Consider the following 17,597-nt stretch of genomic DNA (forward strand, 5'->3'; position numbering starts at 1 on the left):
TAGTAGTAGTATTAGTGTGTAGACTAGTAGTATTAGTCTAGTAGTATTAGTAGACTAATACTAGTCTACTAGTATTAGTAGTGTAGAGTGTGTAGTGTGTAGAGATGGGTAAAGATTTATTAGATATTATAGATTGGGCTGGGTAACAACCAATGACCTTGAGAAGACTTGATGCTTAACCTAACTGCTGAAAAGCAAATAATACATAAGTAAAGAAGGCAAGAAAAGAACCTTTTAGGCACAGAAAACACACAACTACAAAGTTGGGCAAAATACACTAAAAGTAATCTGATATGGCTGAACTAAAATGAGGAAAAGGTAGACAGAGAGATTATAAAGGGCTTTGAGTACTAAGTTACAGAATTTGCGTCGTGTCCTGACAGATAAGGGAAGCAACCAGAGAATTTTAAGTAGAAGCAGACCTACGTTTTATATTATGTGTCATTCATCTACATATACTCTGAATTCCAGCACTTAATTCTCAAGAGAATTAACTGCATGTCTACTCTGAAGCATGTTAAGTTATCTTAAATTATTATAAAGCAACATCTCTGAAAAGTATTTCTAGGTCTGAATTGGAAGGACAATTAATCTTGAAAAATTTAGAGAATGCAAGTTAAAATTTTGCATCATCACTATATGAATTAGGCTATTTAGGTTACTTCATATTTACAACTAGGTTATAGCTATGTTACTTTATATTTATATTTGCAACAGGAGTATTACCTTTCTATCTGAGAGGCTTATTGTAAAGATTAACAGATGAACATACATAGCATAGTATCTGGTATATGGCAAATGTTCAATAAATTGTTAAAGAAACAGAATAATGTTTGCTGAAATGATTAAAACAAAAATAAACTTTAGCCAAACTTCTTGCTATTACTGTGACACACAGATGCACACATATAATCTGTTTATTTAAATGTTATGGCTATCCCTATGGCATTAGAAATGTTAATAGTTAAGATCTGTGAAAGCAAAAAAATACTTGAGAGTATTAAACAAAAATTTTAAAATAGTCTGATTTGAAACCAACTAATCTAAAGCACACTTGCTAAAAAAGTCTATTTCTTGAAATTAAGGAAAAAATTAATTTTACTATTTTCAACTGAAAAAAATTTAACTCGAGTTTTCCTTGTAAAAAAATGTTTTTATAGTTATTTTTCCTCCAAATTAACTTCCTTGTATACTTTAAATAAAATTTTATTGAAGTATAACATGCATACAGAAAAGTGCACAAATCGTACGTTTAAGCCTGACAGACTTTGACAAAGTAAATGCACACTTGTTACCAGGACCCAAATCAAGAAATAGAATATAACCAGTAGTATAAAATTCTCCTCAAAGCCCTCCCAGCCACTATGTGTTTCAACCTTCACAACCAACCAGTACTTCTATCACTATAAATTATCTTTACTTGCTAGCTATCACCATAAATTAGTTTTAGTTGCTTTTGAAAATTATATTAGTAATATCATATAACATGTATACCATAAGTTAGTTTCATCTATTTTTGAACTTTATTTAAATGGAATAATACAGAATGCCCTCTTTTGCTTATGACTTCTTTCATTCAACATTATATTTGTGAGTACCAATAGTTTAATCTCATTATTATATAGTATTCCATTATACAAATAAACCAAAATTTATTTATTCATCCTACCGCTGATGAACATTTAGGTTTCTTCGAGCTGGGGGATATTTCAAATAGTGCTGATATCAATGTTCTTTATTCGTCTCTTGGCACAAATATCTATGCAGATCTATTGGGTATATAACTTGGAGTGGTACTGCTGAGTCATGAGAAATGCTTATGTTCAGGTTGGATAAATACTGACAAATAATGTCAAGAGTAGTTTGTGAAGTGCTTGCTTAAGTCATGTGCTCATTTTTGTATAGAGCTGACCATCTTTCTTACTAATTTGTAGATGCTTTTGATATACTGCAGATCCAAGATGGACAGATGAATTGCAAATATATCTTCTTCCACTCTGTGGTCGATTATTTTTTGTTTGTTTACTTGTTTGAATAATGCATGGGTTTTGAATTTTATCTAATACTTTTCCTGATTTATTGAAATTACATTTTTTTCTTTATTTGTTCAACGTGGTGAATTATATCGACTGATTCTTTTGAATGATAAACCAACTTTGCATTCATGGAATAAAAAACAACTTTACCATAAGGTATTTTTTTCACATTTTTTTATCATTAGCACAAATTTAATATATTAATATTTTAAGATTTTTACATCAATGCTTATGATATAGACTGACCTGCAATTTTCCTTTACTGTAATATCTTTTTTTTTTTAAGATTGGCACCTGAGCTAACATCTGTTGCTAATCTTCTTTTCTTTTTTTTTTTTCCTTCTTCTCCCCAAAGCCCCCCAGTACATAGTGGTATATTCTACTTGTATGTCCTTCTGGTTGTGCTGTGTGGGATGCCGCCTCAGCATGGTTTGACGAGTGGTGCCATGTCCATGCCCAGGATCCAAACCGGCAAAACCCTGAACCGCCAAAGCGGAGCATTCCGTGAACTTAACCACTTGGCCAGAGGGCTGGCCCCTGTACTATCTTTTTCATGCTTGACTTCAAGTTTTCACTATCTTCATAAGCCAATTTGGGGAAAAAAGTTATGAAGCATTCACTCTTTTACCATTTTCTGGCAGAGTTTGTAAAAGACTGGTGTTGTTTCTTCCTTAAATACTGGGAAGTATTCAGTGGAAAAACCATCTGGGCCTGGAGATTTCTTTGTGGAAAGATTTTCAATTACAGATTCTATTTTAACAGATATGACTCTTCAGATTTTCTATTTTTTCTTGACTTATGTTAGCTAAGTTACGTTTTTGTGTGAATTTGCCCTATATCTAAATTGTCAAGTTTATTAGTACCCATGTATCTGTAATAGCCTCTTATTTTGCTTTTAATATATGCAACATCTGCAATGACATGTGCATTTTTGTTCCTCAGAATGACAATTTCTGTTTTTTAAAAATTCTTTTTATTGATCATTCTTCCCAAGAGTTTATCCATTGTTTTAATCTTCTCAAAGAGCTAAAGTTTGGCTTTGTAGATTTTTATCTCTTGTACAAATGCTTTTGATTTCATTTATTTCTCTTTATTATCTTCCTGCTACTGTCTTGGGTTTAATTTGCCAGGGTTATTTTTCTCCTATCCTCTCTAATGTATACATTTAAAGCTATAAATATTCCTCTAATTACTCACACTTTTGCTATGTCATACTTTCATTTAGTTCAAAATATTTTTCAATTTTTATTCTAATTTACAAGTATAGTGCTTAACTTCCAAACAACTGAGGACTATCTAGTTATCTTTATGTTGATTTATAGTTTAATTCCATTCTGGTCAAAGAATATAATCTCAATATTTTCAATCCTTTAAAATTTATTGGGACTTGTTTTAGGGTCCAACATACAATCAATTTTGTCAAATGTTCTATGGGCACTTGAAATGACTCTGTATTCAGGCAGTTGTACAATGCAGGGTTCAATACATATCAACTAGGCCAAGTTTTTTAATCTTGATTTTCATACCAATTGTATCCTTAACTGAATTTCTGTCTGCCACGTACTGAAGTTATAATACTAGACTCTTCTAAAGTTAGAATTTCTCTATCTTCCTGAGGGGTTCACCATTTTATCATTATGAAACACCGTTATCTAAAGTACTGTTTTTTGTCCTAAAGTACACTTGAATATTAGTACAGCTACACCACCTTTCTATTGGTTGGTTCTTGCATGCTATATCTATCTACTCTTTCACTTTCAACCTTCCTGTATCTTTATATTTAATTATGTCTCCTGTAAACAGCATATCATTGAGATTTTTCAGTTGGTTTTAACATATTAATTGGAAGTAACATTTAATGTAATTACCAATATATTTGGACTTATACTCACCAATCTGCTAATTATTTTCTTGGTCTAACCTAATTTATGTTTCTGTTTCTCTCATTTCTTGTCTTTTTTTAGATTAATCAAGTATTTTTTGTTTTTCCATTTTTCCATCTTTATTTGCCTTTAAGCCATATATTCATTTGCTGTTCTTTTAGTGGTTACTTTAAAGACTACAACAAATATCCATAACACATTTAAGTCTAATATATTTTTAGCACTTTAACCACTTCCCAGATAACCCAGAGACCTTATAATAGTTTAACTCCATTTACCCAACCACCTTTTGTGTTGCTGTTCTCATGCATTTTAATTCTCCATATATTTTAAGCCCCACAAGACCTTATTATTGTGTTTTTAGTCACTATTCATTTATATTTACACATTATTTACTCTTTCTGTTGCTCTTCATTCTTTCCTACACGTCTGTTTCTATCTAAGATCATTTTCCTTCTTCCTGGAGAACCTCCTTTAGTGTTTCGTTTAATGTAGGTCTACTGGTGATAAATTCTGAGTTCTTCTTTGTCTGGAAACATTTTCACATCATTTTCACTTTTGAAGGCTATTGTCACTGGGTACAGAATTCTAGGTTAGCTTTATTTTCTTATAACACTTAAAATATGCCAAGCCACTGTATTTTGGCTTCTATCATTCCTGTTAAGAAGTCAGTTGTCAGTCTTTTCACTGATTCTTTAGTAGTGTTTATTTTTTTCCCTCTGACTGCTTTGAAGAAATTTTTTCTTTCATTTGGAGCACTGTGCTTCTGATGGTTTTCTCTGTATTTATCTCACTTTAAGTTAAAAGTAGTTAATGAACCTGTGACTTGATGTGTTAGCCATTATCTCTTAAAACGCTGCTTCTTCCTTGTTCTCTCTTATTTCTTCCTGGATTCCCCTTTCACATGTTTAAGAACCTTTCATCCTTCCCATATGTCTCTCATGTTAATTTACGTATTTCTCCTTTCTTTTTGCTCTCCATGCTTGGGTATTTCTACTGACCTATCTTTCAATTCACCAATCTTCTCTTCTCCTGTGGCCAATATGCTGTTAAATCATTCTTCTGAGTTTATAATGTCAGTGTACTTTTTATTTTCAGAATTTCCATTTGACTACTTTTTTTTAATGTATATTTCAGTTTTCTGATAGAAAAGAAATTTTCTATCTTTTAATCTATCGTTTGAATACATGAATTAAAAAATTTTTTAAATACATATCTGATTAATTCAGTAACTGGGTCATCTATGAGTCTGTTGATATTCTCTATTTGTCTCTTTTCTTAGTCTCATTTGCTTCTCTTTTTTTTTTGGTGAGGAAGATTGTGCCTGAGGTAACATCTGTGCCAATCTTCCTCTATTTTTTGTATGAGGGACAGCGGCATGGCATGGCCTGTTGAATGGTGTGTAGGTCCAAGCCTGGGACCCGAACCTACAAACCTGGGCTGCTGAAGCACAGCGTCTGAACTTAACCACTACACCACGAGGCCAGCCCCCTTACTCTCATTTCTTAATGTCTGATATTGTATTCAAGCAAACTGTTAAGGCTCTGGATGATATTCTCTCTCTTTAAAGAGAGTTGAACCTATTCTCTCTGGTGGGTAGTTATAATAAGAAACAGATCATCTTAATCTAATCAAGAATGGCCTCAAAGCTAGTTTGCAGTTTTTATAAAGCTCAGTCTATCAAAGGTTCACCCCCTAGAGTACAGCTCTTCAGAGGTCTCAATGAAAGTCTATGGTACTGACCAGGGTCTCTCTTCAAAGGTGGATCATACAATTCCAATTTTTCTCTCCGTAGCACTGTGACACTGCAGAAATCTGCTTTTCTGTGTAGATTCTTAGCCTTTTACCCCAGGCAGCTTAAGAATTCAGAAAATGCCTTGAGAAGAAAACCTCTGAGTTTCAGGCTTACTTCTCTATATCTCTGGATAATGGTCCCTAAAGTCCCGGCAATCCCAAACTCCAACTTTTGTCTCTATAGCCCTATGAGATTCCTAAAAGCTGTGCTGACTCCTCTGACTCTCAAATGTGGCCCTGTGCCCAGATTCTTGGTTTCCTGTCCTACAATAAAAATTAACAAATTCCAAGTACAAGAAAAACATCTCACAGATACAGATTTACCACTCTGCAATTCTCTTCTCTCTAGGATCTAGACCTTTAAAGTCCAATTTGCCTGGGCAGCTCTTCGATGCTTGGCAACAGACTTTCTTCAGTTGTTCTCAACATGAGTATTAGTCTTTCATAAGCTACTCCATCTTAACTAGAAGCACATGTCCCACCTTCACTGTACTTTAAGCCCTGAATCAAATTTCTCCTTGTTTCCTGCCATAATTTGTCAACGAATTAGGAATAGATGCAAATTCTATATGTGGGCTATAAACAACACATACACACATTTATATTACAGTTCAGAATTGTATAGTACTGTTATAATTGTCGGTATGTGATTAATAAGTAAGAAAATGTGATTACACATCAAGAAAAGCCTGAAATGTTTCAAAAATGGTTGCTTCCTTGAAGCATAAAGTACCATAGTACATTGTTCATTATCTTTTAGATCTCTGTGTATCCAAGTATAAATATGTAAAAACATCAACTATGCTGAGGAATTTTGCTGTTCATGTTAAAATCTTTAACTATCACTTTCAAGACAATTCCGAGGAAAACTTATGAGTGTTTAATAAAGTGGGAAACCCTTAAAAGTAGTGTTTTAGTAAACTGTTGGTTGTGAAATCAGTTTAGTAGCTTCCATGTGATATAGTTCCAGGAAAATTATTTCAGATATATATACACATCTCACTATATGTGTATGCTAGATCATGACATAAAATGTATTTCTTACTGTGATTTGTGGTCAAAAAGTTTGAAAACCACTGCTCTATGAAATCATTAAAGAGGCCTTGATTTCTTTCAATGAGGCACAAAATACCAACAGATCTGTTATTTATTACTCATAGGTGATAATATCCTACCTTTTTAGAGCACTTGGCTGTGGTTTTCAGACAGCACTTCTTATGGCAAGCATACTTGCATACTGAAAAACAGGTTAAGAATGCAGCATTTTTAGAAGTCTGTAAATTCATGACAAGAACTTAACAATTTTACAACTTTATTCTGGACAAATTTTTTCTTTAAGTCCAAGACCGCTATAACATCACACGTATGTTTGTAGGGTATTATAATGAAAATGGATTTTAAGCCATTGTATTTGGAAAAATGAAGCTAAAAACATGCTTAAAATTTCTAACTACTGTCTATGAAAAAGGTTTTTATTCTTTCAAACAGAATATTTATATAACTTTGTGGTTTGATTCACAATATAGCACTCATGTTCCCCTTACATATCTGATCCATAATCTTCTAAAATGTCAGAAATATCTATTAAGAATCATTCCAATGGGTTAGGAAGGCATTACTGCCAAAGACTTCTACTGAAATAAAAAAAAACTTTAGTACATTAAAAGCTAAGAAAGGGAGTGATGTCAGTGTCGTGGTGCAGTGAACTTGCCTGGGACTCTCTCCGCTCCAACATACAATACAAAGGAGCAAGCATATTCCAACAGAAAAGACCCTAACAGCACAAAAATTCTCAGAGAGTCAGAGAAGCCACACGACGGAGGGTGGAGAAGCTGGAGATACCCTCGGAGGAGCTGGAACGGGATAAGAGAGAGCTTTGCTCCCTCCTCTAAAGACTGTCGTTGCTGCCGCGGGACGCTCCAAGAGGGAAGGAGTGGGGCAGGGGTTGCACGTCCGCAGGATCACCCAGGAATCCCTAGGGCCCCTGCAGCCTAGAGGGAAGTGCTCTAATGGGGCGAAAGCTTGTGCGTGGGATGACCTCATCAAGCCAAGACCCCAGGATGGACAAGATGGCGAGACCTGATCAGGAAGTCTGGACTGCATGCAAGAGAAAGTGCCCCTCCCCCAACCTGCACTGCGACATCTCGGCTGAGGGCAGAGGGCTCAGAATACGTGGCACTTGACACCCATCCACTGGGGATAGGCTGTAACTGGAACCGAATAATATCAGAATGGGAAAGACCCATCCTTCCAACATCAGGCACTTCATCAAATCTCCAGACCAGAGAGAAAACAACGAGCACCCAGAACTCAGTCCCGAGGACACAGAAATAAGTAAACTAAATGACAATGAATTCAAAACAGGTATCAAAAAACTCAATGAGGTAAAAGAGAATATATAGAAACAATTCAATGAGTTCAGGAGCTACTTCACAAAACAGATTGAAACTATGAAGAAGAATCAATCAGAATATTAAAGATCAAAGACACAATGGAAGAGATAAAACAAAATACGGATTCCCTGAATGCTCGTGTGGACACCATAGAGGAGCAAATCAGCATAATCAAAGATAGACATGTTGAAATGCTCCAGACAGAGGAGACAGAACTATGACTAAAAATAAATGAAGAAAGTCTGTGAGAAATATCCGTCTCAATGAGGAAACGCAACATAAGAATTATAGGTATTACAGAAATTGAAGAGAAGGAGAATGGAACAGAAAGCATGTTCAAAGCAATAATAGCAGAGAACTTCCCAAATCTAGGGAAAGAGCGGGAAATGTGTGTGGAGGAAGCTTCCAGATCTCCTAGATTTGTCAATGTAAAAAGACGTACTGCAAGGCACATAGTAACAAAACTGGCAAAAAAGACTGACAAAGAAAGAAGACTCAGGGCAGCAAGGCAGGAGAAAATAACCTACAAAGGCACCCCTTTCAGGCTTTCGGCAGATTTCTCTGCAGAAACCTTACAAGCTAGGAGAGAATGGAATGACATATTCAAAACTTTAAAAGATAAAAATCTTCAGCCAAGAATACTCTATTCAGCAAAAATATCCTTCAGATATGAGGGAGAAATTAAATCTTTCCCAGACAAACAAAAGCTAAAGGACTTCGTAGCCACAAGACACCCTCCCCCCTGCCCAAGAAAGCCTCAAGAAGGCCCTCAAACCTGAAAAAAGAACAAAAGGGAGAAAGGGGTCACAAAACACAAAGTAAGGAGACAAATAGATAGTAGAATCAGAATAGGATAGCAAATATTCAACTACAGCATTAGGCCAAAGGGTAGGAGAACACCAAGGACAAAGACAATCTTGCCACTTTAACCACAAACTCACAACACAACTTGGAATCAGATATGAGAACACTGACTGGAGGAGAGAATGAGAGGGACTGGAATCAGTCTAGACCAGGGGAATAAGAGGCCCTCAGAGAATGGACTATGTTATATACAAGATTCTGAATACAAACTTCAGGGTAGCCACTAAACTAAAAGGCAGAACAGAGACACAAAAAGTAAATAAGGAAAAAACAAAGAGACACATCATAAAAAACTGCATAATTCAATGGGTAGACCAAAACACACAGGACAAGAAACAAAGGAAATGCAGGAAAACTGGAAAATGAGTGATATAATGACAGCATTAAGCCCTCATACATCAATAATCACCCTCAATGTAAATGGATCGAACTCTCCAACAAAAAACACAGAGTGGCAAGATGGATTAAAGAACAAGATCCAACAATTTGTTGCCTCCAGGAAACATACCTCAGCTCCAATGACAAACACAGGCTCAGAGTGAAGGGGTGGAAGACAATCCTCCAAGCTAACGGCAAACAAAAGAAAGCAGGTGTTGCAATACTTATGTCAGACAAAGTAGACTTCAAGATAAGGCAGGTAAAGAGAGACAAAGAGGGGCAGAATATAATGATCAAAGGGACATTTCATCAAGAAGAAATAATGCTTATAAATATCTATGCACCCAACACAGGAGCACCAAAGTACATGAAGCAACTATTAACAAACCTAAAATAAGATATTAAAAATAACACAATAATAGTAGGGGATCTCAACACCCCACTCACATCATTGGACAGATCATCCAGACAGAAAATCAACAAGGAAACAGTGAAATTAAATGAAAAGCTAACCCAGTTGGACTTAATAGACATATACAGAACACTCCATCCAAAAACAGCAGAATACACATTCTTCTCAAGTGCGCACGGAACATTCTCAAAGAGAGACCATATGTTGGGAAACAAGGAAAGCCTCTATAAATTTAAAAAACTGAAATAATAACAAGCATCTTCTCCGCTTATAATGCTATAAAGCTAGAAATCAATTACAAGAACAAAGCTGAGGGGCCGACCCGGTGGCGCAGTGGTTAAGTGTGCACATTCCACTTTGGCGGCCCGGGGTTCGCTGGTTCGGATCCCAGGTGTGGACATGGCACCCTCAGCAAGCCATGCTGTGGTAGGTTTCCCACATACAAAGTAGAGGAAGATGGGCACAGATGTTAGCTCAGGGCCAGTCTTCCTCAGCAAAAAAGACCAGGATTGGCAGCAGATGTTAGCTCAGGGCTAATCTTCCTCAAAAAAAGAGAAAAGAAAAATGCTGATGAAGGGACAAAGATGTGGAGACTAAACAATATGCTATTGAACAAGCAATGGATCATTGAAGGAATTAAAGGAGAAATCAAAAACTATGTGGAAACAAATGAAAATGATAACATGGCATACCACCTCATATGGGATGCAGCAAAAGCTGTATTAAGAGGGAAAGTCATTGCAACACACGCTCACCTTAACAAACAAGAAAAATCCCAAATAAGCAACCTCAAACTACACCTAACTGATTTAGAAAAAGAAGAACAAACAAAGCCCAAAGTCAGCAGAAGGAGAGAAATAATAAAAATCAGAGCAGAAGTAAATGCTATTGAAACAAAAAAGGCAGTAGAAAGGATCAATGAAACAAAGAGCTGGTACTTTGAGAAGATAAGTGAAATTGAAAAATCCATAGCCAGACTTACAAAGAAAAAAGAGAGAAAGCTCACATAAACAAAATCAGAAATGAAAGAGGAGAAATAACAACAGACTCCATAGAAATACAACAAGTTATAAGAGAATACTACAAAAAACTATACGCCGACAAAATGGATAACCTAGAGGAAATGGATACATTCTTAGACTCTTACATCCTCCCAAAGCTGAGTCAAGAAGACACAGACAATCCGAATAGACCAATCACAAGCAAAGAGATCGAAACAGCAATCAAAGGCATCCCAGAGAATAAAACCCCAGGATCAGATGGCTTTCCTGGGGAATTCTACCAAACTTTCAGAGAGGATTTAATTTCTATCCCTCTCAAGCTACCCCAAAAAGTTAGGGAAGATGGGAACACTTCCTAACACATTCTACGAGGCCAACACCACTCTGATCCCAAAGCCCGACAAGGACAGCACAGAAAAGGAGAACTACAGGCCAGTATCGCTGATGGACACAGATGCAAAATTTTGGCAACCAGAATTCATCAATACATCAAAAGGATCATACATCACGATCAAGTGGGATTCATACCAGGGACACAGGGATGGTTCAACATCCGCAAATCAATCAACATGATACACCACATCAACAAACTGAGGAATAAAAACCACATGATCATCTCAATAGATGCAGAGATAGCATTTGACAAGATCCAACAGCCATTTAAGATAAAAATTATTAACAAAATGGGGATAGAAGGAAATTACCTCAACATAATAAAGGCCACATACGACAAACCCACAGCCAACATCAACGGGCAAACACTGAGTGCCATCCCCCTGAGAACAGGAATGAGACAAGGATGCGCACTATCACCACTCTCATTCAACATAGTACTGAAGGTTTTGGCCAGAGCAATTAGGCAAGAGAAAGGAATAAAAGGAATCCAAATAGGGAGTGAAGAAGTGAAACTTTTGTTGTTTGGTGACGACATGATCTTATACATAGAAAACCCCAAAAAATCCATTGGAAAACTAATAGAAATAATTAACAGCTACAGTAAAGTTGCAGGGTACAGAGTCAACTTAGAAAAATCACTTGCTTTTCTATACTCCAATAACGAACGTGCAGAAAGAGAACTCAAGAATATAATTCCATGTGCAATCGCAACTAAAAGAATAAAGTACCTAGGAATAAATTTAACCAAGGAGGTGAAGGACTTACACAATGAAAACTATAAGACATTACTGAGAGAAATTGATAAGGACTTAAAGACATGTAAAGAGCTTCCTGGGGCTGGCCCAGTGGCACAGTGGTTAAGTGCACACATTCTGCTTCAGTGGCCTGGGGTTCACCGGTTTGTATCCCAGGTGCGGACATGGCACCACTTGGCAAGCCATGCTGTGGCAGGCATCCCACATACAAAATAGAGGAAGATGGGCATGGATGTTAGCTCAGGGCCAGTCTTCCTCAGCAAAAAGACAAGGATTGGCAGATGTTAGCTCAGGGCTAGTCTTCCTCAAAAAAAAAAAAAAAAAAAAAAGAGACTCCTTGCACATGGATTGGAAGAATAAACATAGTTAAAATGTCCATACTATCCAGAGCAATCTACAGATTCAATGCAATCTCTATCAGAATCCCAAAGACATTCTTCACGGAAATAGAGCCAAGAATACTAAAATTCATATGGAGCCATCAAAGACCCCAAATTGCTAAGGCAATCCTGAGAAAAAAGAACAAAGCTGGAGGTATCACAATCCCTGACTTCAAAATGTTCTACAAAGCCATAGTGACCAAAACATCATGATACTGGTACAAAAACAGGCACACAGATCAATGGAACAGAACTGAAAGCCCAGAAATAAAACCACATATCCTTGACTGCCCATCCTTGACAAAGGTGCCAAGAACATACTCTCTTCAATAAATGGTGTTGGGAAAATTGGACAGCCACATGCAAAAGAATGAAGGTAGACCACTATCTCACGCCATACACAAAAATAAACTCAAAATAGATCAGACTTGAAGATACGTCCTGAAACCATAAAACTCCTGGAAGATAACATTGGTAGTATACTCTTTGACATCGAACTTAAAAGAATCTTTTCAAATACCATGTCCTCTCAGTCAAGGGAAACGAAAGAAAAAAATAAACAAGTGGGAATTCATCAGACTGAAGAGCTTCTGCAACATGAAACAAACTAGGATGAAAACAAAGAGACAACCCACCAACTGGGAGAAAATATTTGCAAATCACATAGCTGACAAGGGGCTAATCTCCACAATATATAAGGAACTCACACAGCTGAACAATAAGAAAGCAAACAACCCGATCAAAAAGTGGGCAGAGGAGATGAACAGACATTTTTCCAAAGAAGATATACAAATGGCCAATAAACACATGAAAAGATATTCAACATCACTAATCATCAGGGAAACGCAAATCAAAACTACACTAAGATAACACCTTCCACCTGTTAAAATGGCTATAATCACTAAGATTAAAAATAACAAATGTTGGAGTGGGTGTGGAGAGGAGAGAACCCTCACACATTGCTGGTGGGAATGCAAACTGGTGCAACCACTATGGAAAACAGTATGAAGATTCCTCAAAAAACTAATAATAGAACCACCATACGACCCAGCTATCCCACTATTGGGTATCTATGCAAACAATCTGAAATCAACAATCCAAAGTAACATATGCACCCCTGTGTTCACTGAAGCACTATTCACAACAGCCAAGACAGGGAAGCAACCCAAGTGCCTATCGACTGATGATTGGATAAAGAAGATGTGGTATATATATACAATGGAATACTACTCAGAAAAAAAGACAAATTCATCCCATTTGCAATAACATGGAAGGAGCTAGAGGGAATTATGCTATGCAAAATAAGCAAGAGTGAGAAAGACAAACACCATATGATTTCACTCACATGTAGCATATAAACAAGTACTGGGAGAAAGAAAACAGTTCAGTGGTTAACAGGGGAAAGGGAGTCGGGGGAGGCTAAGGGGGTGTAGGGGAGCACTCATGTGGTGACAGTCAAGAAATAATGTACAACTGAAATCTCACACTGATGTAAACTATTATGAACTCAAAAAAAAAAAGCTAAGAAAGGTCTTATTTATTATCTTAGAAGGTCCAGAATACAGCTCTGAGGAACCAGAACATTAAGAATATCAGTTGTGATTGGGAAGATGAGATAAAGAAAAGGTTCAGAGCAGAAATAATTTCTTCGAGCAGGAGCTAACAAGGTAGCTAGCCAGGTAGGTGGGAAGAGGCACACTGAGAGGAGGATACTGAGAACACACTTGGCCTATGTCATCTTGCTACACCATCTCTGGCTCTTGTATATTAACACCTGAACATCCTTCTTGAGTCTCTAGAGTATAAACTGTGGGGTTTTCAAGCCAAGATCAAAGAGGGGAGGCCAAATCATTGTACTGCTATAATCACAAAGAAATTTATTTACTTTGTTAAGAAACCAAACCAAGCCCACCCAAGTTATAAAAAAGCAGATTCTTCACATTTTCAGTTTCAAACCAGAGAAAATTACACCAAATCTACAGGAATCAGACTAGCATTAAACAGTCAAGTACATGGCAAACTACTTCCTATTTCATTCTCACTATAATTTTTTAGACTTCTAGTAATAAAAAAAAAATGAAAACCATCGTTGAACCACTGAACAAGTGAACATATCCAGCAATGATAGTGATTTCACTATGGCGAACATGACTTTCATTCTTCTTGTCATACCGGACCCAGTCCTTCCTAGTATTTTATTCATTCAGTTCTGGCCCACTAGTAAACAAAGCCTCACAGAATTACTGAAAGGAACAGACTAGATACATGGAATGACATGAGTGGAAGCTAAAGGTTTTCTGTAAGCCAGAATCCAGTTGACCTACAAAAAATCTCTACTCACATTCTGGGATTTATATATTATGATGAAAGGATTACAGCAGAAAAAAGTACCTTTTTGGTTACAATTTAAGAGTTCATTCATTAATTCATCCATCCAGCTATAGGTCCATCTACCCAACAAATATTTATTAAAACTTAAAATGTGCCAGAACTGTTCCAGGCACTGGTGATACAAAAGAGACAGGTAAGTTTCCTGACCCTATAGAGCCATACATTCTAGTGGGACAGACTGACTAACAAGAAAACAAATGAATACTTAATATATTTTGGGGTAGTGATAAGTGCTATAAGGGCCATTAAACCTGAGTAAGGGGACAGAGAATGGGGGACAAGGTGCCATTTTAGATAGGAGAGTAAGGAAAGAGCACTCTAAGAGGTAACATTTGAGTGGAGACACAAATTAACTGAAATTGTAAGTCATACTAACATCTGGGAGAACAGCATTCCAGATAGAGTGAGATGCAAGTACAGTGATCAGAGAACACCAAAATATATGGTTTGGTTACAGAGAGCAGGTGAGAGTATAGTGAGAGATGTGGTTAAAGAATTAGAGTGTGAATTACACCTTTATGTTAAAGAATGTATAAGAAAACTCAGGGAAATAGAAATGTCAAGTGGTTAAAAACAATTCCTCAAAGATGTCTCATACTTACATTTGCAAACAGAGGCTCGGTCCATTATCCATATCAAAGAAGAACAGTACTCACAGTATGTAGGGATGCTATATTGGGTGGCCTTAAAGATGTGACCATTGTGCTCTTCCACCTGAATGAAAAAATACAGCTATTTATGTTAAAGCCAACACAGTAATGCTGCTCTAACGTGATCAGCCAATAGGAAATCCTTCAATCCCTTATTAAGTCTTCACTGGATACTTATTCTAGGAGGAGAATGATAATCTTCTAAGAAATAAAAGTAAAATATATGCTCTCTGCTTTCAAAAAGCTAACAATCTAGTAGAAAGAGAAGACCAACTTATATGAAAATCAGAAAGCAATGGTACAAATATAAAAGAGCTGTCTCATATGACTCTGAATCGGCATGTTAAATTAAAAGCAGCAGTTCTCAAATTTTTATTTTTAACCTCAAGAACCTTTTACACTTTTGAAAATTATTGATGAACTTAAAGAACTTCTGTTCATGAGTTATACCTATCGATTTTTACTGTATTAGAAATTAAAACTGAAAAAAGTTTTAAGTATTTATCCAATTCACTTAAAATTAACCTTAAATGTATTACATGTTAACATAATATTTTTATGAAAAACTATATCTTTAAAATAAAAAAAGTAGTGACAAGAGGGGTATTGTTTTACATTTTTGTAAATCTCTTTGATGTCTGGCTTAATAAAAGACACCTGGATTCTCATACCCACTTCTGCATTCAATCTGTTGGCAGTACACAGTTTAGTTTGAAACTGATGAAGAAAATCCAATTTCATAGAGATACGAAATTGGAAAATGAAAGAATAATTTCACTGTCTTTTCAGATAATGATACTATATTAAAACTCTACCAATGGTAACTTAAAGGTTAATTGAAATCTAAAACCACACCAACGAACTCTTCATGCTCTGTGACATTAATCCATTGTTCTAGGCTTTATTAAAATTTACAACTTTTACTTCAAAGTACCACTAAAAAAATAAAAACTAAGCCACAGACTTGAAGAAAATATTTGCAAATCATGTATCTCATAAAGGACTTCAATCTAGAATATATGAATAACTGTTACAACTCATTAACAGGAAGATGTCAGTTTAAATATAGGCAAAATATTGAATAGACAGTTCAACAAAGAAGTACAAGTGGCCAACAGGCACATGAAAAGAAGCTCAAAATCATTAGTCATCAGGGAAACACAAATTGAAACCATGATGAGATAATCACTCCATACTCACTAGAATGGCTATAATTAAAAAGAAAATAACAACTGTTGGTGAGGATGTGGAGGGACTGGGATTCTTAGATACTGCAGGTGGGATTGTAAAATGGCATAGTCACTTGGAAAACTGTTTGGCAGTTTCTGAAATGTTAAAGATAGAGTTACCATATGACCCAGAAATTCCACTCTTAGGTTTATTCCCTAGAACACTGAAAACATATGTCTACACAAAAACCTACAGACGAATGTTCATAGTACCATTATTCATAACAGCCAAAAAGTGGAAACAACCCAAATACTCATCAAATGATAAAAGGATAAATCATCTGATGTGGTATATCCATATAATGGACTAGTATTTCAGCACTACAAAAAAGACCAAACTACTGATATACACAACATGGATGAATCTCAAAAACATTATGCTAAGAAGCCATACGCAAAAGACCACACATTGTATGATTCCATTTATATAAAATGTCCAGAAAATGCAAAAGTGTAGAAACAGAAAGTAAATTAGTAGTTGCCTGGGGGTGAGCATAATAAAGGGCAATGATTGCAAACTGGCACAAAAAATCCATTAGGGGTGATGTAGATGTTCCAAAACTGGATTGAGGTGATGGTAACAACTGTGTAAATTTACTAAAACTCATTGAATTGTAGACTTAGAAGGGATAAATTACATGAGAAGTAAATTTACCTTAATAAGGCTGTTTTTAAAAAACCCTTTGGTCTATCCTGAACTTTAAAAGAACATTTTACCTATACATAATTTTACTGTATTATGTATGGGTTATTTGGAAAACACTGGTTCATTGAGTTGTGTAGTTCTTCCAAATGTTGATACATTTCATTATACACTATCAAAAAGTCACATTCCTTCATATTACCACCAATCTTATTAGAAATTTTTTTTTACTTTGAGCAGCTTGTTTATTCTTCATTCACTTTTTTCCTTTTTTTGAGGGAGATTAGCCCTAAGCTAATATCTGCTACCAAACCTCCTCTTTTTTGCTGAGGAAGACTGGCCCTGAGGTAACATCTGCGCCCATCTTCCTTTATTTTTATATGTGGGACGCC

General features: G+C 36.0%; 1 protein-coding gene across 8 annotated transcripts in view; it reads right to left on the minus strand.

The window, feature by feature from the left end:
• Nucleotides 1-17,597, minus strand: part of LOC124233768 (unconventional myosin-IXa) — a 289,503-nt gene that overhangs the window by 36,747 nt on the left and 235,159 nt on the right. For all 8 annotated transcript variants that reach the window (XR_006887148.1, XM_046650967.1, XM_046651007.1 and 5 more), the window contains 2 exons: nucleotides 15,286-15,397; nucleotides 6,889-6,950 (listed from right to left, as the gene is read on the minus strand). Coding sequence is in view for 7 of the 8 variants with exons in the window: in XM_046650967.1 (XP_046506923.1) it covers nucleotides 6,889-6,950; nucleotides 15,286-15,397 (174 nt within the window). In the remaining variant the exon portion in view is untranslated. The remainder of the gene's footprint in view (nucleotides 1-6,888; nucleotides 6,951-15,285; nucleotides 15,398-17,597) is intronic.

The sequence above is a fragment of the Equus quagga genome, chromosome 2 (genome assembly GCF_021613505.1).
Source record: "Equus quagga isolate Etosha38 chromosome 2, UCLA_HA_Equagga_1.0, whole genome shotgun sequence".
Taxonomy (NCBI): domain Eukaryota; kingdom Metazoa; phylum Chordata; class Mammalia; order Perissodactyla; family Equidae; genus Equus; species Equus quagga.